A 21,689-nucleotide genomic window follows, 5' to 3' on the forward strand; every position below is an offset into this window, starting at 1 on the left:
AAGATTAAGGTTTTGTTAGGCAGAAGGAAGCTCCCTCCATAAATCATCACATTCTGAGTTTAACAGCCGCGGAGGGCTTATGGTTTGACATTCAAAAGGTTTTGTCGAGATGTTGTACTTCTGCACCTTCTGCACCTTAGCACATTACCTGTCAAATGATTTTAGTGTGAGCCTAGGCTACTTGTCTTGCCCTGGTTCATTCTGAATTAATAGCAGCACTGAATACCAGCTAACATAAGCAACAAGCCAACTAAAGCATTCTTTAGTGGCAGCACCTACCCCAATATGTTAATTTGGACATTGATGGCAATAGTTGGAATGTTTGTGAACAAAAAGGTTAGTTTGATTCCTCTAAAATAAGAAAACTAATTAAAATGTTGTGGACATTTCAAAAACAATACCAATAAATATAAATAGATAATCACATGAATACAAATAAAGTAAATAAAGAATAAGAATATAAACAAATAGATATCATATAATGTATTTATTTATTATTTATTTATAATGTCTCTCTTTCTGAAACAAAAATGCTTTTCATTACCATTATGTTTGAATATGTGCATCCATTTCTTGTTTAAAGTTTACATCAAATCCTGGGCAAAACAAAATAATATATATTACAAAATACAGGGAAATGGTCTAAATACTAATATCTAGAGTACCATGTATTTTACCAAAGATAAATCAGATATAGCATATATTGTTTTAATTTGTTTTGTTTGAGAAGATTATGTGTCTGAATTCAACATCCCAATGCAAAATGTATCTACAATTTGAATCAAATAACCACCAACAGAAAATTAAATGAAAATGTGATTTGTGCTTTGGTGGTAGATGGAACAGACACAATCTGTGAGAAAGAAGGATCAGACCTCAACAGACACACACACATTGAAAAGGGAACTTGTTTTTGTTATGTTACAGCCTTATTCCAAAATGGAACCATCAGGACTCTTCCTAGAGCTGGCCACCCAGCCAAACTGAGCGATCGGGGGAGAAGGGCCTTAGTCAGGGAGGTGACCAAGAACCCGATGGTCACTCTGACAGAGCTCCAGCGTGTCTCTGTGGAGAGAGGAGAACCTTCCAGAAGAATAACCATCTCTGCAGCACTCGACCAATCAGGCCTGTATGGTAGAGTGGCCAGACGGAAGCCACTCCTCAGTAAAAGGCACCTGAAGGAATCTCAGACCATGAGAAACAAAATTCTCTGGTCTGATGAAACAAAGATTGAACTCATGTCTGGAGGAAACCAGGCACCGCTCATCACCTGGCCAATACCATTCCTACAGTGAAACATGGTGGTGGCAGCATCATGCTGTGGGGATGTTTTTCAGCGGCAGGAACTGGGAGACTAGTCAGGTTCGAGAGAAAGATGAATGCAGCAATGTACAGAGACATCCTTGATGAAAACCTGCTCCAGAGCGCTCTGGACCTCAGACTGGGGCGAAGGTTCATCTTCCAACAGGACAACGACCCTAAGCACACAGCCAAGATAACAAAGGAGTGGCTACAGGACAACTCTGTGAATGTCCTTGAGTGGCCCAGCCAGAGCCCAGACTTGAACCCGATTGAACATCTCTGGAGAGATCTGAAAATGGCTGTGCACCGACACTCCCCATCCAACCTGATGGAGCTTGAGAGGTCCTGCAAAGAGGAATGGGAGAAACTGCCCAAAAATAGGAGTGCCAAGCTTGTAGCATCATCCTCAAAAAGACTTGAGGCTGTAATTGGTGCCAAAGGTGCTTCAACAAAGTATTGAATAAAGGCAGTGAATACTTATGTACATGGGCTTTGTTTGTTTTTTATTTTTAATACATTTGCAAAGATTTCAAACAAACTTCCTTCACGTTGTCATTATGGGGTATTGTTTGTAGATTTTTGAGGAAAATAATGAATTTAATCAATTTTGGAATAAGGCTGTAACATAACAAAATGTGGAAAAAATGAAGTGCTGTGAATACTTTCCAGATGCACTGTATGTTGTTTTATACCTGAAACATAATAATGGAAGAAAAACGGAACTTAACCCTGGTTTACCCAAGGAAACCATTAATTTTATTGTTTTTTTGTATCTTGTGTTTCCTTAGTTTCTCAGGTTTTCCTGTCCAGCAGTGGGGAAGAATCAACCAGCTCTGACAATGCCCAGCTTGAGAGAGTGACCCTACTGCTAGGTACCCAAGCTTTAGTCTTTGGCTTGCCTTGTCACTTTTTTGTGTTTTTCTTGTACTTACTACTTTGCACCCTAGTCAAAATGTATGCCCTAACCAGTGGTGAGTACTTTTTTATGGTGTAAACTTCTATGGCAAACTTTCAAATTGTATCTTTTGAAATAAAATAATTTTAACTAAGCACCTTTTGTCTGCTTAAGGCCTCAATACTTGGAAACCTTTGCAAATCATATCGAACTGTCTTTAGGTTCTGGTGCCTGCTCACTAGGTGGTTACATTTGCACTTTGCAAAACAAATACATATAATAACCATCCTCTTAATTTCAACACACTTAATGTAGAAATGTGTATGAAGTCATGTCGGAAGCAGTTGTGTCATGAGCATTATGAATATTTCATTTTTTACCACAGTATGGCTGCGTCGTTGGCACGGCAGCTGGCATTTGTATCCTGGTTTTGAACAGACAACATTTAGTAGGTATATGATTATGCAATGAGTATTAGAATTAATTATAATATAGATAGATACATACATTTAATTCAATAGAAACATATAAGCCATTTTCATAAAGGGGTCAGACAGATCAACAAACAGACAAATAATAATAGATAGTAAATATGAATTTTACAGACCTTTGTTTGCACAGCACAGTATTCATATGCACTGCATTTCAAGTGGTCCCTACAGATGATTAAATTTTATCTTAAAATGTGGATCTGTCATGCACATATATTTTCCAGTGTTCCTGACGGAAATGAAAACAAGCACAATCATTTTTCTGTATCCGGATTAATGTCACTGTTTACCATAGATATCAGTATATATAGGGTTCCCCTGTATTTTGTAATGTGAATAATTCTGTTTGTCAAGGATTTGCCATCAACGTTCATTATAAAATGGATGCATATGTTCAAACATAATGGTAATTAAAAGCACTTTTATGTCAGAAAAAATGATTGATTAGACATTTAAAAAAATGAGGAACAGACTGATCAAATACACCCTTTAGCCTTCTATAATCTTAGCTGTGTGAGGATATGTTGTATGTTGTAAGTCGCCCTGGATAAAGGCGTCTGCCAAGAAAAAAATATAAAAAAAATAAAATTAATAATAATAATAATAATAATAATAATAATAATAATAATAATAATATGCATCGAACAAACCTTTCCTGATTTAGAACACCACTTCTTTATTTTAAGGACAGTGAAACACAGATCTGATTTGTAATGTTGTTAGCAAGACCCAACATTTGTTTTTAAGTAAGACATTTGAGCATTGCAATGTGAGCTTTCAGAAAAATAACACATCTGTACCACAGTAACTCATCTCCAAAGCAGAAAACAACCATCTGCACAACCATTTTTCATTTTTTTCCATAGTTCCATTTTTGTTGTTGTGTGTGCTCTTTGTTATTCTGTTATTTAATTGTATCTTCTGTTGACAATATTACCTGCCATGGTAGTAAAAGGTGAAAAAGATTTTTCTGACCTGATTGCCAGGTTCTCTAGAAAGGGGAATGATTAAAGTGCTACACAATGCTGAAAAAAACACCAAAGAAAATCAAGAGCCATAGTCAGTGCGACACTAGTATACATCCCTGATTCACTTCCTCTCCTTTCATATTTGAGAAGTGTTTCTTGTTGCTGCATTTCAGCTTTTCAGTGAAATGTTAATTCGATTCCTTTGTACACTCTTTGGCAGTGAGCCCTGAGAAATCTTTTCAGAAGTGTTTTCATTTTCATTTTAATTTCAAAAGATAATCTAAGCAGCATCTACATCTGAGAATCCCACAGAACACACATAATTGGACATGGAAAGGACATTAATGCAAAAACAAGGAAAATACTGGAGATTTACTGTAGACTGTAAGAGGATGCGTCTAAAAACTGGGCTGTGTCCAGAATTTGCATTCCCCTAGCACACCATTCCAATAGCTTCCATTTCCCACAACAATTAGACAAATAAAAACACAAGTAAATTAAACTTTTGTGATTTAAACAATGCATTCTGAAAACAAACAAACAACAAAACAAACACAAACAATATCAGTAACACCTGGTGCATTCATATAATTCTACACTGAGTAAAAAATTACTGTTTTGTTAATATTATGACCAATAATTTAATTTAACTGTAATCAAAGCTTTCCAATAGACCCTCTCACTTACATTACTTGACTGACTGTCACTTTCTACTTTTTAACTTCTTTGTTTTAAACTGGGATGCATCCCCTCTCTACCTGCCACCACAGCAATATGGCAAAGTGTCAGTGTTTTGGCACACAGGTGTCTCTGCTTCCTTTTGCCTGACTAAGGACCAGGCTTGGGTTAGAAAGTATTTGCAAATACTCTCTAAGTACATTACACATTTGAAGTATCTACATAAATCTAGAAATTTCTCCATTGGCTGCTGCTCACAATATGGACAAGTCGGTGTTAGCTTTCCAAATAAGCATTAACCCCACCTCATCAAAATCAGCGATGATCTCGTTGAGGAGACGAAGGCACTCCACTCCCTGGTTGTTCATCTCGGTCTGGGAGTAGAAGTCAGCAAAGCCTGGTATCGAGGCAAACATCACTCCCACGGCCTCATATGACTGGGAGTACAACTCCTGCAAAGCAGAGGTAGAGGAGAGGAATGGTTTACATGGACATTTAGCAACAGTGCATGGGAAGCATACAGGTTTACCCCGCTATGAATGACTATACACAGATTCTTTATACCACAAAATGATTATATTAATTTTAAATTGGAAAAACATGAAGTGAAACACAACACTTGCTTGTTTAAAAAAATGTTCAGTTATGTTCAGAAATTTAAAAACAAAATGTGTCAAATCCATGGTGAGACAAGAATCAAACATAGCGAATGCTCCTTAACTGCAGTCAGACTAACTCCCCTTCCCCTTGAATAAAGTGCAATGGTAGATCAGTTTAGCTTAATTATTTTAGTTCTGAAACAGAAAGAGGAAAATTATAAAAAGGAACAAATAATAATTATATTGGGCCCAAGACAGGCCGGAAGTGAATGTCTAAGGGAGAATCTAAAATGAAGCAAATGCATTAGTCAAGAGCTTGGAACTTTGGCAGATTAAAATTAAAATTCCAATAAATATAGTTAGTATTATAATATATAATAATTTTGATTATTGTTAGAATAACTAACACATTTTCTAATGAATAGCACATTTATATTAGTATTTAACAAATTTGTATGTTTATGAAGCCTGGATTTTAATGAAGCATGAATTGTTCTGAACCAAATCTTCTGAGCTATACCTGTACAAATATATACACAGCAAACTGACACTTTGTTATATATATTGTTAAGGATATCATGTTAAAATAAATGAATGTCTGAACCTTGACATTGATTAAGGCACATTACCGCAAATACTTCTTAAATGTAGCCATTACTTCTAAGCTGCTCAAAGAGAAAACACTCTTTTGTTATTCTTCAGGAAGTGAAGGAGTGTTGTAAATGAAAAAATAAAGTGCACTTGGCAAAACCATTTGACCAAAATACATAAATAAATTAATAAAAATGCAACATTGTGCATTTTTAAGCTAATTTAGACTTAGAAATTCATATCTAGGCCTATAGGGCCAGATATTCAAACAGATACACAAACATATATATATATATATATATATATATATATATATATATATATATATATGTTCTATGGCTCTATAATAAGTGAATGCACTCATGGTTACATATGCTCATATGGAGAACGTATAGGGGGGCAAATTGTGTCTGTGTGAGTCCGGTACACCCTGCATTATATTCGCCTATGCCGGGGTTGCTGTTGCTGTTGAACAGTGCAGCATTACTGTTCAAAAAACTTCTGGTGCAGCACACATACAACCATATAAAAAAACACATATAAAAAAAGACAGCCTTCCCACAACCATTTATAAAACAGAGCCAGCCCCACACTTCACATTATTGACTGTGCACTAGAATGTCGCAGTCCGGGAGCTGTCCCCTGAAATAGTGCTGTGGATGGAGTTAACATCATCCTTTTCAACACGTTATTTTGGGCGTTGCAAACCTGATTTTTGCGCAGTGCACAGCTACAAATATAGCAAGAATCATGCATAATTTCAGCCACTCCCCCATTGCATACATTTAAAGGGTGCAGAATGGATTGCACAGCACAAAACAGGGTTTTGAATATGGCAAATAATGCGCAGTTTAGCGTGATAGCCATTTGCGACGTGCATACCCCTACAAATATCAGGCCCATAGTCTTTAGTTGTTTTTCACCAAGATTTCGTTTTTTTTCTTATATAAAACTTTGAAGAAAGTGAAACATCACTAAAAATAAACACTTAAACTGTCTACAGGGATTCTGAAATAAATTTTGTGACACATGTAGGTGACAAAAAGGTGTACAATCGATTCTGGACAGTAAATAATAAAATAAAATCAATAATTAAAAACATATATATTTTCACCCTATGGAAGTGACATTGTTTGCCAGATGTCAGATATTCTTTGGGAGCTTTTAAATGTCCTTCCCTTTTGAAAGACAACAAATAATTGATTGACAGGCACCTGAATGCACTGACCAAATGGATGTCCTTATGATAGAAAATAAAATGTCTCCAGGGAATCCTTTCCATTTCATAAACAGTTCACTGTTCATGTCTTATTAGAACACTATTTTCGGCAATGCAGACAGTTTAAAGCCTTTGCCTTTTGTAGTCTGGCACATCTGTAACCGGAGAAGGCCGAAAGCCTTCTGAGCAAATGGCGCAGCGCAGCGCACACTGGGTCATTCCACGAGGAAATTAAGAACCATCAAGAAGCAAGACAAAATAAATATCTGTTTAATAATGAAACAAATAATTAACGTCAATAGAAGCCGGCACTCATGCATTTTTAATCAGCCCTGTTAATTTGGAAACAGGAATGTGCATTAATCAATCTCTCCTCTCATCTCTTATTCATCATGTTCATTCAGTTAGAGACTGCAAGGAGCATTCTTAAAGACTGGTAGTTTCCTAGTCAGGCAATGCACAACAACAGAGCCCCAGGAGTGCCAAAGCTTGTGAACACTTTTCTACCCTTCCAGCTCCTCTGAGATTCAACTTGTGCTTCAGCAGCTGACATTCCATTTTAATGAAAAATTCTCAAATTCTCAAAACCCACATTAGTTATTAATAGTAACTCTCTGTTGCAAAAGAGCTGCCACAGTAAAACGTATATCTAAAACGCACGCCACAGATTTCATATCACATCCATAGTGCCCCAGCCTTTCACTTTGCTCTGTTCTCTGCCAGGTTTTGGAAGAGCAAAACTAAAATTATGGGCCTTCCACCTTCTTTATCACACTCTGCACATCAGTGTGAATTCCACCCAACAGGAGACACAAATGGCTGAATCTTTTTTGCTGCAGCAAATAAATAAATAAAAACAGTGCTACCCTGCAAACTTTACACACATTAACCTAAACCATATCTGTTACTGAAAAGGACTACACAAGTTTGTGTGGTGTTTGTACAGGGAAGAAGCAGACACAGGAGACACAGAATGAGGAAAAGTGTGCTGAAATGCTGTGGTGAAAACAACCCATATTAATACTACCAAATTGAATAGAGAGTCAGTGACAGAGATAGATAGAGAGAGAGAGAGAGAGAGAGAGAGAGAGAGAGAGAGAGAGAGAGAGAGAGAGTAGAAACCATTAACAGTTCCCTTTCTCACTGACTGGAATATATGCACAGAGAAATCATCTGACAAGAAGATCTGATCATCAGCTCTACCTGTTTATGCATCCAAAAGCATTCCATTATTATGCAAGTTTTAGAAGCACTTAAGAAGCATTGCAATTAGTTGTCACTTTATGTGAAAACATATAAGGAATTATATGTTTTTACATAAAGTGACAACTAATTGCAATGCTTCTCAAGTGTGCAAATTAAAACTTGCATGGAAGCAACATAATAAGAATGGAGGTATTCAATCCGGGGGGGGGGGGGGGGTCCTGTTATCCTGTCCTGCATCTATTAAAAAGCAGAGGGAAGTGCTAATTTAGCATTTGAAATTAATTAAAACACCATTAGGGTGATCTCAGACAATATTTCACATGTCCCAGTGCATCTCATGTTACAACAAGTGTCTGCTGATGGGGTGAAACAATCAAGAGATGTTCAGAATGAATATGCTATACTGACGACCTCCTAGGTGGACAGGTAGTGCTGGGAGCTGGGACAGGCAGATGGCTGGTGGATTTTACACACTTCCCCCTATAGGGTGGGTCTGGAGTCTGGCTACGTAATAATATAGTGCTTACATAGGAATCCAATCATACCATTCTGTAAATACTGTCTTGAATACAAACAAACCTCGTTATCTCTGTCTTTCTCCAGGAAGTGTCGGGCAACATGGCTTGGCAGGATGTTCCTCAGCATGTTCTCGTTGTGTTCCCTCAGCTCCTTCATCTCATTGATCTCCTCTTTTGCTTGAACGCGCCACAGGAAGTCCAGGCGGGCTGTGTATTCCAACTACATGAGAAAAAACATGATTCAAAACAAATAAAACAAGAGTTACATAATAGTTTAAAGTAGGGGCTAAGAAACAAGATTAGAATTCTGTGTTGTAGAAAACCACTGATGTTTATTGGCATAATAATATTTAAATTCCATTCTATTTTTGGATGACAAAGTAAAAATTTAATTTCCCATGTAAGTGTTTTTTCAGATGAATAATTATTTAATTTTGTAGTGAATGGCTTTCTGTAGTTCTACTGGGTTCATTACTTTTACCACAGAGATTTCACTATGACTTTAATAAATTAAAATAATCTTTCTTTAGCCTACTGTACATTTCCAATCTGCCCACTTTAATCCTCTTTAACATTTACTACAGAAGCAAATTGTGGATACATAGGAAGAAAAGCTAAATTATGACATTTGACTCATAAAAACAGGAAACTTAAATATAAAAAAAACAAAATAAACTTAATTTTTTATGAGTTCATTAAACATCACTAATAGTTATGTATGATTCTAACCAAATGATGTGTCTAAAGTATCATTGTAGATATTTTAGAGTTTTTTTTATAGAATATTCTTCACTTCACTGATGTCTATGACTACAACAGGTACAAGGGGATACAGACAAGGGGCTAGACCAAATCAAATATTTGACCTACCCATAAATAGCAAATAACAAACTTGTAACCTATCATGGTATAATTTATTGTCACATCAAACCCCAATAAGGTAAAATTGTAATTGTTATTTGCAAATTGTGTGTAGATCAAAGGTTTAGCGTTGGTCTAGGTCTAAAGTTAGGGTATATCCATCTGATCAACATCAGAGCTCAGAGGAAGTGTGGGAGGTATTCATGAGTCACTTCTGTGGTATTCATACATGAATCGGGCCAATTCATGTACAGTGGTACTCATTATTCTGTTTCTGTATAACTCCAGAGTTTTCGATTTCTCGTATTGAATACAGGTAGCACAATGTCTAATACTTCAGATTTATGTTGTCAAAGTCATCGCCTATGCCTTTTCAAGCTAACATTTACACATTTGAATACCCACAATAAAATCATTTAAATGTGCTAAACATTACAAAATGCCCTTATGGCTCAGAAAATAAAACAATACATTACCCATGTCTCATTTTCCCATGATATTCTCTTCAGTTGTCATGAATTGTTAATATGAGTTAATTATGCCATAAAAATGGTCTTTCATTTAATTAGGTACTGAGGTCATAAAAACAAAGTATTCAATTTTTAAGAGTTAAATATGTTATGATTTTGATTTTGTTTTTGTTTGTTTTTTCCATAATTTATAGATTGTAACATTAACAAAGAAAACATATTGCTTTTAATGTTGACATTTAATTATAATACATTGCCAACCTTGGACTCTCTGGCACTGCTCTTGCCTGATTCTCCTCCAAACTCAGTGGCCGCACCTGTGAGGTGACATGGTGTGGTTCTTTGTCCACACCTCAAACTATCTTAACAAGTGTATGTGAGGAGCTGTTCTCTCTCTACAACTACTCTCTGGGTCTCCTCATCACATCTTATGGGTTCTCCTACCACTTCTATGCAGATGATGTCCTGTTCTTCCTGTCTTTTCCCTCATTTGACCCTCAAATCCCCTCTCACATCTGGTCCTGTCTCTTTGCAATCTCCTACTGGATCACATCATTGCAAGCTTAAACCTTTCCAAATCAGATTTTTCCTTCCTCCTCTTCACCCTCTTCTGATCTCTCAATTTCAATTCCCCTGGAATCTATCACACTCTCCCCCTATCATTCTGCTCCCAGCACATTTCTACTCTGACATGCACTTTCCAATTCTTCCTAAGCAACATATGGAGAATCCAACAGTTCTTCACAAACTATTTCACTCAGCTCCTCATCCAGACCCTGGTTCTCTCCCACCTGGATTACTGTCACTCCCTCCTGGCTGGCCTGCCTTCATGTGTTAGAGGTCCACTGCTGTTCTTCCAGAACTTGGCTGCTTGGCTGGTGTTCCCTCTGCCTCCATTTGCACATGCTACTACTCCACTTCCTCCACTAGCTTCCCATGATCAGGCGGCACTTAGCTACCAACAGATATCTCCTTACACTCCCTGCAGACCACACCATTCTTCCAGTGCCAGAAGACTTGCAACCTAATCTCCTGGTCAGCTTATCATTATTCCTTTTATGTACTCCCTTAATTAATTATTCTCTCATGCTCCTGATTACTTATGTGTTTTTAGCACTTGGACATTTAAAATAATAATAAAGAATAAGAAGAATGTCATGAATTGCTTCAGACACAATTGAAAGATTACAGAAGTGTCGATTGCATAATACTTAAAAACAAACTCATTCCAATCTTTGAAGCTAAAGTAAGGTTTTAATTAAAGTTCTCATTTTCCAATTATAAAACTGAAAAAGGTTAAGGGTACATCAGCATTAAATTAATGATATGTCTTTTCTTTAATTACTAGGGTTTCAGTATTTCATTCAAAGCTAATTTTACATTGGGTCCTGTGTTTACTGAAGTTAAAGTGGAATTGCAATTAGAAGCACCACACAATTCTTAAGCAGTAATTTTGAAAGCAGAATGGATACAGGATTGATTTTTACAGGTGTCACAATAAACCTCTCCATGTTGCTGAGCTGTCTGTTTCCAGTGGTGTATTCTGTTCGATGATTTGTTTATATTCTTGTTAAATGTTAAACTGGTAGTGGTTGCTTCTCTAGACTTGCTTTGCAGATGTGTCGTGATGTGTCGTGAGATTCACATAACTCCTAGATGCCAACACAAAATGGGGGCTTTGGATGTTATCCAAAACCTGCTTGAACAGAGAGAAACTTTCACTAGTGGCACCCTATCCAGGAACTCCCATACTGAAGCTCACTCAAACTCCTGTGCTGGCTTTGATCTTAAGTCTTAAAGCTAGGATAAATGGCTTGATTTTCAATATGGTGGTATTTCACATCCCATCATGCTCCCTTGGTTCAAACACTACCGACATGAGCACAGCTTTCACAGATGGAAGTGCTCCTTTCATGTTCCCTACATGCTTTGTCTCATATTCTTGTTTACAGAAGAGTCTCTACCATCTGGATCTCTGAACTGTGGAGATAAATAACACCAAATTAAAACCAAAATAAAACCGACTAACAATCTGTTAATTTCATGATGATCGTGTAAATCTCCTTTCTGAAATGATAACGTGTCTGTCTTTTTTTGGTCTTTCATATTCTTATTCTTCTTTTAAAGTCTTTTTAAGATTTCCAGGCAGGTAATGAGCCAATTTTGACATCCAGCGTATATATATATATATATATATATATATATACATATACTATAAATATTGATGTGTGACATTCACACACACATTAATATTTGTATGACGCCTCTGGACCGCAATTTTCAAATTATGTGGTTTTGTCCACTGTAGGACATTCACCATTTTGTTCTTGAGCAACTCCAATGTTGCTTTGGCCTTGGTGCTTGGGATCATTGTCCAGCTGAAAGATAAATATATATACAGTGCCTTGCAAAAGTATTCTAACGTCTGACAAATTCTCTCATATTACTGAATTACAAATGGTACATTGAAATTTAATTCTATTTGATATTTTATTTAAAACACTGAAACTCAAGATCAATGATTGTGCAATAACAGCTTTAAGTATTTTGGGGTAGGTATGTACCTGCTTTGCACACAGTGATTTTGCCCCTGTAAGAGTATACTGTAAGAGTATATATATTGTGGCAGTGTGAGAGGCAAGGCTGGGGTCAGGGCGGGTCTTTCAGTGGAGGAGACTATAAAACATCTCTTCTAGGACTCCAAACCCCAGAAGCCAGCAGGGCTCCTGATGGCCATAGCCCCGCCCACCACTTCCCCTATAAAAGGAAGAAGGAAGCGAACCAGTGTGTGCATGCTTGGCTGGGGTGCACAGCAGGGCGAGAAGACAACGGAGAGAAGCGTGAGCGTGAGCGTGAGCGTGAGCGTGAGCGTGAGCGTGAGCGTGAGCGTGAGCGTGAGCGTGGAAGAGCAGGAGAAAAAAGGGTAAAGCTCACAGTTGACAGATTCACTGGTTTATGAGCCTTTTTCTGGACCTGGACCATTCTCCCTCTTGAACCCCGGACTATCTGACAACCCCCCACCGGTAACGAACTTCTATTACGGACTGTGACTACGAACCTGCCTTATCCCTTTATGCTTTATGCTCTACCGACCCGGGCATTTACTGTTATTGTTAGTGTTTGTTTTGTAGTTGGGGATTGTTGACGTTTAGTTAATGCTCGGACAGAGCTAGGTTTTGTTTTGCTTTTTGACACTGTGCCTGCCATTAAGGGAAGCAATAAAACGACAGCAAGCCTGTTTTGTACACTCTGCCTGCCTCCCTACTGTGTGTTTCAAGATCAGACCCCGCCTACATACAGCCCTTTCTTGTGACGGGCCCCCCAACCCGTTACAATATATATATTGTAAGGCTGTAAGGGGAATGATCTTGGATGGGTGGTACTATAGGTGGAAATGGCACCATCTACCGGCAGACGAGAGGCCATCAGGAGCGAAGTGCAGAAGACGCTGGATATGAGAGTCATAGAAGAGTCCCACAGTGCCTGGTCGAGCCCGATCGTACTCGTTCCCAAGCCTGACGGTTCCATCCGCTTCTGACTTTCGGAAGTTGAATGAGATCTCTGACTTCGATGCGTATCCCATGCCTAGGGTTGACGAGCTTATCGACCGGTTGGGGAAGGCACGGTTCATCACCACCCTGGACTTGACCAAGGGGTATTGGCCCACTCACTCCCGCTGCCAGAGAGAAGACTGCTTTCTCAACCCCGGACGGTCTCTTCCAGTACCGCATGCTGCCCTTCGGACTTCATGGCGCACCTGCAACGTTCCAGCGTTTAATGGACCGAGTTCTGAGGGACCACCATCGGTATGCCGCCGCCTACCTCGACGACGTTGTCATCCACAGTGAGGATTGGGAAACGCACTTGCCAAAGGTACAAGTTGTGTTTAATTCCCTTAGGAGAGCTGGACTGACGGCCAACCCAGCCAAATGCAAATTGGCATTCAACGAGGCAGACTATCTGGGGTTCACAATCGGTCGGGGCCTGATTAAGCCTCAGGAGAAGAAAGTGGCAGCAATTAAAGACTGGCCCAGACCTGTGAATAAGAAACAGGTGAGAGCATTTCTGGGGTTAGTCAGTTACTATCGCCGTTTTATACCCAATTTCGCTACGATAGCGACTCCTCTCACAGAAATGACAAGGAACAAACAACCGCAGATGGTGCAGTGGACCACGGCTGCCGACGGGGCTTTCAAGGAACTGAAGAAAGTGCTGTGTTCCCAACCGATCCTGGTGACCCCTGACTTCAACGCACCCATGCTCGTACACACGGATGCCTCCGAAACGGGTTTGGGCGCCATCCTTTCACAAACCACGGAAGGTGAGGAACACCCGGTTCTCTACCTTAGCAGGAAACTCCTACCCAGAGAGCAGAAGTACTCCACTGTGGAAAAGGAGTGCCTGGCTATTAAATGGGCACTCGAGACCCTGAAGTATTACCTCCTGGGCCGACAGTTCACCTTGGTTACTGACCATGCTCCACTTACATGGATGGCACAAAATGAGGAGAAAAATGCCTGAGTGACGAGATGGTTCCTGAGCTTACAGCCTTTTAAGTTTACTGTCATCCACAGGTCCGGTTCCAGACACGGGAATGCAGACGCCCTATCGAGGGTCCACACTCTCTGGGCTTCCATTGCTCCCGGCCCCACCTCAGAGCTGGAAGGGAGGGTGTGTAAGGCTGTAAGGGGAATGATCTTAGATGGGAGGTACTATAGGTGGAAATGGCACCATCTACCGGCAGTTTGAGGTACTGCGTCCCTACATGGAGAAGATCCCAGCCCCACAGCAGGTGCAGGTGATTGGAGTCCACCACACCTGGTGCTCGTTAACCTAACTCAACTTCCTACATAAGGGGATGGGTTTCCTTTGTTTGACAGGGAGTACAACAGTGAGGAAAGGAGGTAGTTGGAAATAAGGAACCTGAACCTGAACCTGAACCTGAACCTGAACCTGAACCTGAACGGGCCAAAGACCAAGAGCCTTCCTTCTTCCTATTTGTTTTGTTTCTTTTGTTTCCTAACCCGGTAAGCCTCTCAGAGGTCCGGAGCTAGTTAAGGCCGACGCCCAGAAAGAGGTTAGCCAGACCCGAGCACGGAGTATAGTTTTTTTTTTTTTTCCTTTTTTTTTTTATTCTTTACAAGACCCTGTCTCGCAAACCAACTGCCGTTAATAAAATAACGGAACACTCAGTTTTTCAACCCATCTGTGGCTTCCTGGTTTGTCTGTGCACTAACCTTGACCCCGTGTCAACACGTCCTAACCCCCAGCCGTTTGACTATATATATATATATACACTCACCTAAAGGATTATTAGGAACACCATACTAATACTGTGTTTGACCCCCTTTCGCCTTCAGAACTGCCTTAATTCTACGTGGCATTGATTCAACAAGGTGCTGAAAGCATTCTTTACAAATGTTGGCCCATATTGATAGGATAGCATCTTGCAGTTGATGGAGATTTGTGGGATGCACATCCAGGGCACGAAGCTCCCGTTCCACCACATCCCAAAGATGCTCTATTGGGTTGAGATCTGGTGACTGTGGGGGCTAGTTTAGTACAGTGAACTCATTGTCATGTTCAAGAAACCAATTTGAAATGATTCGACCTTTGTGACATGGTGCATTATCCTGCTGGAAGTAGCCATCAGAGGATGGGTACATGGAGGTCATAAAGGGATGGACATTGTCAGAAACAATGCTCAGGTAGGCCGTGGCATTTAAATGATGCCCAATTGGCACTAAGGGGCCTAAAGTGTGCCAAGAAAACATCCCCCACACCATTACACCACCACCACCAGCCTGCACAGTGGTAACAAGGCATGATGGATCCATGTTCTCATTCTGTTTACGCCAAATTCTGACTCTACCATCTGAATGTCTCAACAGAAATCGAGACTCATCAGACCAGGCAACATTTTTCCAGTCTTGAACTGTCCAATTTTGGTGAGCTTGTGCAAATTGTAGCCTCTTTTTCCTATTTGTAGTGGAGATGAGTGGTACCCGGTGGGGTCTTCTGCTGTTGTAGCCCATCCGCCTCAAGGTTCTACGTGTTGTGGCTTCACAAATGCTTTGCTGCATACCTCGGTTGTAACGAGTGGTTATTTCAGTCAAAGTTGCTCTTCTATCAGCTTGAATCAGTCGGCCCATTCTCCTCTGACCTCTAGCATCAACAAGGCATTTTCGCCCACAGGACTGCCGCATACTGGATGTTTTTCCCCTTTCACACCATTCTTTGTAAACCCTAGAAATGGTTGTGCGTGAAAATCCCAGTAACTGAGCAGATTGTGAAATACTCAGACCCGCCCGTCTGGCACCAACAACCATGCCACGCTCAAAATTGCTTCAATCACCTTTCTTTCCCATTCAGACATTCAGTTTGGAGTTCAGGAGATTGTCTTGACCAGGACCACACCCCTAAATGCATTGAAGCAACTGCCATGTGATTGGTTGGTTAGATAATTGCATTAATGAGAAATTGAACAGGTGTTCCTAATAATCCTTTAGGTGAGTGTATATATATATATATATATATATATATATATATATATATATATATAAGAGCTGCAGTTTTGGAGATGCTCTGACCCAGTCGTCTAGCCATCACAATCTGGCCCTTGTCAAAGTCGCTCAGATCCTTATGCTTGCCCATTTTTCCTGCTTCTAACACATCAACTTTGAGGACAAAATGTTCACTTCCTGCCTAATATATCCCACCCACTAACGAGATTATCAGTGTTATTCACTTCACCTGTCAGTGGTCATAATGTTATGGCTGATCGGTGTATATACACACACACACACATATATACATACCTTTCTGTATTTTTCCAGCAGTTAATTAAAACTCTGACTAACCTTTTCATTTGTTTCCATGGAATCAAAAGACATCTCAATTACATACAATGGTGGATGATGTGTTAGAGAAGAGAAAACATGTTGTTCTCTCCTCACAGATGTGTTCCAGTACAAACCAACAGCTTGCTTAACTGTGATCTGCTGAGGTGCGAAAGAAGGTACACTCTCATGGACCTCTGCAGATCTGAGCTCATCTCCGGCTCAAGACATGAAATGGGTGTAGTGGTCTAAATGTAACTCCTTTTGGTATTAAACCAACACTTAGCAGATTTACAGGCCATGGACTGTAGGTGAACCCTGAGGGACAGAGAAATGGTCAACAAATTCGAGACACTCATCTATCTTCCATGCCTTGTGACTTGTGACTTCTTCCAAATACTAGCCTTACAGGGTTAGGCACTCTGTCCAACAGCCTGTTCATGCTCTGACGTTTGCTGTTCTAACAATCTTTTAAACTTGGCTTGGTATCTACAGTGCAGAGTCCAGCTTTTCTCCCCACCAACTTTAAAGAACGGATATTTAATGCAGGAAGTACACTCACAGCTCACTACCAAATTCCTCCTGCTTAACAAATGAACTGACAACACAATGTTTTTAGGAACTAAGAGAACAAGTGAATATCAGTTGAGCGAATTCCCATGAAACAGACAATGTGAACTCCATTAGCTAAATCTAGTGTGCAGGATATCTGGCACGTTCCATTTCAATGAAATACAATGAACAAGGAAGGTAGGAGAACAACAGCCACAACAAAAAATCACTATCATACGCACATTATATAGTTCGGCATAATCTAACAAATCCTTCCTGGGTGCTAAAGGGGGCAATCTTTGAGCAGCTGATGGCATTTATGCTGCAATTATAATTTCTCCTCTATCTGGTACAATATATATGCAAGCACTAAATTAAAATAAAAGGTTAATATGTCACAGCCACTCACAGGTTTGAATTAATGAGCCACCTTTACATTCCATCCCCGTCCGTCCATCATTATCATCTTTTGCATCACAAATGAAGGTACTTAAAATATATTTTCTTATCTTGAATACATAACTATATATTACCAGTACTTCACTCCACTCACTTAGATTTAGTAAAAGCAGAACATATTTTTTTTTACTATTGATTCCATGGTCACATTACTGATAAATATTATAATCCTTCGAAGTGCTGAGGATAATGGATACAGTTTCTTGCTTGTTGACCATGATGTTTCATGAATTATTTCACACAACACACAATTCATTGTTGGATGCTATACTTGACTGTGGAGTCTTTCGCATACATGCATCTGCCAATCAAAAGCACCCCCCAAAAAAGTACAAATTCTGGCGACAGATTGCGATGTTGAAATTGGCAAAGTGAAGTACTTTGACACTGATCCAAAATGTTCATGTTGCACAGTGACAAAGATTGCAGCTGTAAAAATTAAATTGAAGGTTTCAAACCTTTTTATAAGGCTTTTGGAGGCGGGTTGGGGAGAGGTTGTGGGAAAGACTGCCATATGGTATTTTCTGCTGGATCAGTGAGCCTTAAGGCGTCATATCTGTTCACACTGATAATGACTGAGATGCTTACAAACAGCAATTAACCACACATTTAAATGTGAATTACAAAACAAATACATTTTTCAACCATGTATCCCCTTTCAATTTAAACTATCCTCATGTTGTTGTTTGCTCATCTTTATTATCAGTGAATCTCAACATGGTATACTAGACCTTTGGGTGGGGACGGGGGACTGGATTGTGGGGGGGTACTGGATTAAGCGCAATCTATTGTACAAAAAAAAACCCGATCAAACTTGTGTACTGGCAAAAGACCAAATCCATACAACATTGAGTATGCTGATAAAGCTGGGCTTGATTCAATGAAATGACAGAATTAAAAACTAGGTAGAATAGTATTTAACCACAAGCGCACAATCTCATTAATATGTGTGGACCTTGCATACTGACACACAATGAGGGAAAGATTAAGTGGCTGTGCTGTATGAGACAAATTCCATATTTTTAATCTCCTATGAAAACAAACTATGATTAATTGGAATGAAGAATTATATTGGTTATCCCACTGTGCATACCAAGCTTATGTTTGATCCACTTGTTGGCTTTAATACCCTGTTTGGAAATGCAGATTAAATGTCTACTCACTAAAGTAGACGATTAATACATTTGTGGTGGTGAAATACCTCAGCAACGTCAAGTTGTAGTGCTAGAGCAAACACATTAGAGAATATTTATCTCGATAGGAATCACAGAAATGATACAAGTGACACAGCCATCAGTGTGCAGGTATTCTTTTCTTTTCCAAGCAGCACATTTTAAAGTAACTGCCACTTTACAGTAGTCACAAATAACTGCCCTCAAAACTGTTCTGAAGGTAAATTTGCTACAACCAAAAGAAAAAAAGTGTTGTGTTTTTGCCTCTCTTTTTTTCCTTTTCAGTTAATGAATCAGATCATTAACTTGGTGAAGCTTCTATGCAACAATGAAGCCAGGCAAGATTGTTTTCACTCCAAACAGTTTAAACAGACTTGTTTATGTTTTTATAGCAACTCTCTCCAAAACACACAAACAAACAAGCAAGTAAACAACAAAAAAAGATACATAAATCAATACCTTCCTCTAGATCACTCTGTAGCTGAGATATAAGTATTGATGTATGTGTTTATTATTTGGGGGCAGAGGGGAGGGATTTTTAATGCTTTATATCAATACGTTATGTCTTTTTTTATTATTTGTTAAACCTACATACTGTGAAGATTAATTTTTTACCTTTGCAGATTACCTCCAGTCCCACTGACTGACTGACACATCCAAGGACAGGATGCTGATGAGAGGAGAAAACATTGATGAACACCTTTATATCTCACCTGTTGCCCATGATAGAACACAGCCAGCAGGAACATGGCCATCAGAAGAAGAGATGTCTCCTTGGTCCCCAGGAAGTCTTTGCTGAAATCCAAACACAAAATAATTCAATAGCAGATGGCAGATCAATGGCAGATCATATATAAATAAAGCAATTCAAGTTTAGTTGTATATGTATTTATTTGATCAAAAACTGTTTTTCTCTATATATGTATTTATTTTTCATATATGTTTTGAACATCATATTTTCTTGGCAAACTAGTCCTGCACAGTATTAGGGAAAATGGACATTAACACAGAAGGGCATGGGGAAAATAAATAAATACATACATACATGAATAAATGAATTAATATATTCTACACCTAGGCACAATACAAGAGGTTCTATCTCCAATACAGGAGATCTATCTGAGCCAGGGCAATTGTGGTGACTTCAGGAGTCAAAGGCTAACCCCACACTGGAACAGCGAGGGTGCAGTGATTGGGGAGAGAGGATCACGGGATCTAAAACTAGGGGTGCCCCGGTCCCCAGCAGCAGGAGTAAAAGGAAATATATTACTCACTTAGGGACTTATTAAGGCAGAGATAAATAAATAAAATAAAAGTATATTTTTTTAACAGGCAACTGCTCTTCAACTGCAATTAAGTCAACCCATTCTCTCTTACAGACTCAATGAAAACTTATGAAAACAAAATAAAATCACAGATATTGTAGAGATGCATCGAACAGTTATCTGTGTCAAATGATACATGCTTATGATGGTTATGCATGGTACTGGCTTTTGTAAACCCCCTGAAATCAAGTGTTGAGTGTAATGGTGCCTTAGACTATCTATTAGGTATTGCATAATCCTGCAACTGTACCTCACACTAACTGACATGAACAAATCTCCACTTCATAATTTTTTTCAGATGTAACTGCATGGTATCATCCTCAATTGTGATTGGAACCTGTAACTTAGGTTTTCCAAATTAGATTGGAAAGAAAACCATGAACTGTGAATGTACTCTCGAATATTGAACAAGTTCCTAGTTGTACTCTTGACTTGTGTCAATCACAATAACGGTTTCACGAGTGTTATTCACACGCACGCACGCACGCACGCACACACACTCAGCAATGGATGTTGTGAGAATGTTAGAAATTGCACAGAATTCGTCAGACAGTCCTGAGTGTCTGGAGTGTGACAGCCAGAATGTCACACTGTAATGGATGACGAGAGAGTGTGACCACAGGATCCAGGCATTGTGAAATAAAGGTGATGCCTGCAGTGTTAGTAAAACTTTTTCTAAAAAGAAATCAGCCATAATAGAAAGAGCTTGAAAATTGCTTGATTTGTGCAGAATTTGCCAAGTGTGATTGATGTGTTTTCAGACTTCTTGATTTCCCCAAACCTTTTTATTTTTGATCCTCAGGATTAAATATATAGGTAGAATTGGGTTTACAGAGCTAGTCCTTTGGTGACTTTGAATTAAATGCCAGTTCTATATCAGGCTCTATGGGTTCTTATGGAGTAAATTCAAATATATACATTAAAAGGCATACAGAGAATCTGACTCCTCTTTTATCCTCTTCTATTTAATTGAATTGACATGTATCTCAGTTAGTGGCTTTTTCAATGTTACTTGTGTAATTCAGATGCAGTATGGACTTTATTTTTATAACTATTGTTACATGATTGGGTTTCAAGATAGGACACATTTTGGTCTGGGCAGTTCAGTTTATATTCAATTCAGTTTCATGGGCCTCACAGCCCAGATAATGCTAAAACAAAGTACAGCAGGACTCGATTAAAAATAAAAATGATTCTGGAGGAAGTCAAGAATAAAAATGAAAAACAAGGTTAATCACTCCTTCAGGGCTTTACAGGAAACCATAATTCATTTTGCATACTCGTAATAAAAACCAAACAAACAGAAATGTGGAGCGGTAAAACTTTGACTTTTTAAAGCTCTTTGTCATAAATATCTCATGTCTATTCATCAAAACGTTATTGCTATTCTGTGTAGGTAATCAATGCTTCTTTCCAATCACAGACTATAGCCAGTTTCTGCTGAACCTTGCAACTCTGACATCATTAGGTAGGGGACTTTCTTCTGCAGCTAACTCATGACTGAGTACCCTCTTTTAAAACCATTGGTGCTGATATTTATATGA

The 21,689-nt window shown here is 39.0% G+C and overlaps 1 protein-coding gene across 2 annotated transcripts in view; it reads right to left on the reverse strand.

Annotated features, from left to right (window-relative positions):
• Positions 1–21,689, reverse strand: part of adcy8 (adenylate cyclase 8 (brain)) — a 90,239-nt gene that overhangs the window by 7,072 nt on the left and 61,478 nt on the right. For both annotated transcript variants that reach the window (XM_066687446.1, XM_066687438.1), the window contains 3 exons: positions 19,534–19,615; positions 8,529–8,687; positions 4,640–4,786 (listed from right to left, as the gene is read on the reverse strand). In XM_066687446.1, the coding sequence (XP_066543543.1) occupies positions 4,640–4,786; positions 8,529–8,687; positions 19,534–19,615 (388 nt within the window). The remainder of the gene's footprint in view (positions 1–4,639; positions 4,787–8,528; positions 8,688–19,533; positions 19,616–21,689) is intronic.

This window comes from Amia ocellicauda, chromosome 2 (assembly GCF_036373705.1).
Source record: "Amia ocellicauda isolate fAmiCal2 chromosome 2, fAmiCal2.hap1, whole genome shotgun sequence".
Lineage (NCBI taxonomy): Eukaryota > Metazoa > Chordata > Actinopteri > Amiiformes > Amiidae > Amia > Amia ocellicauda.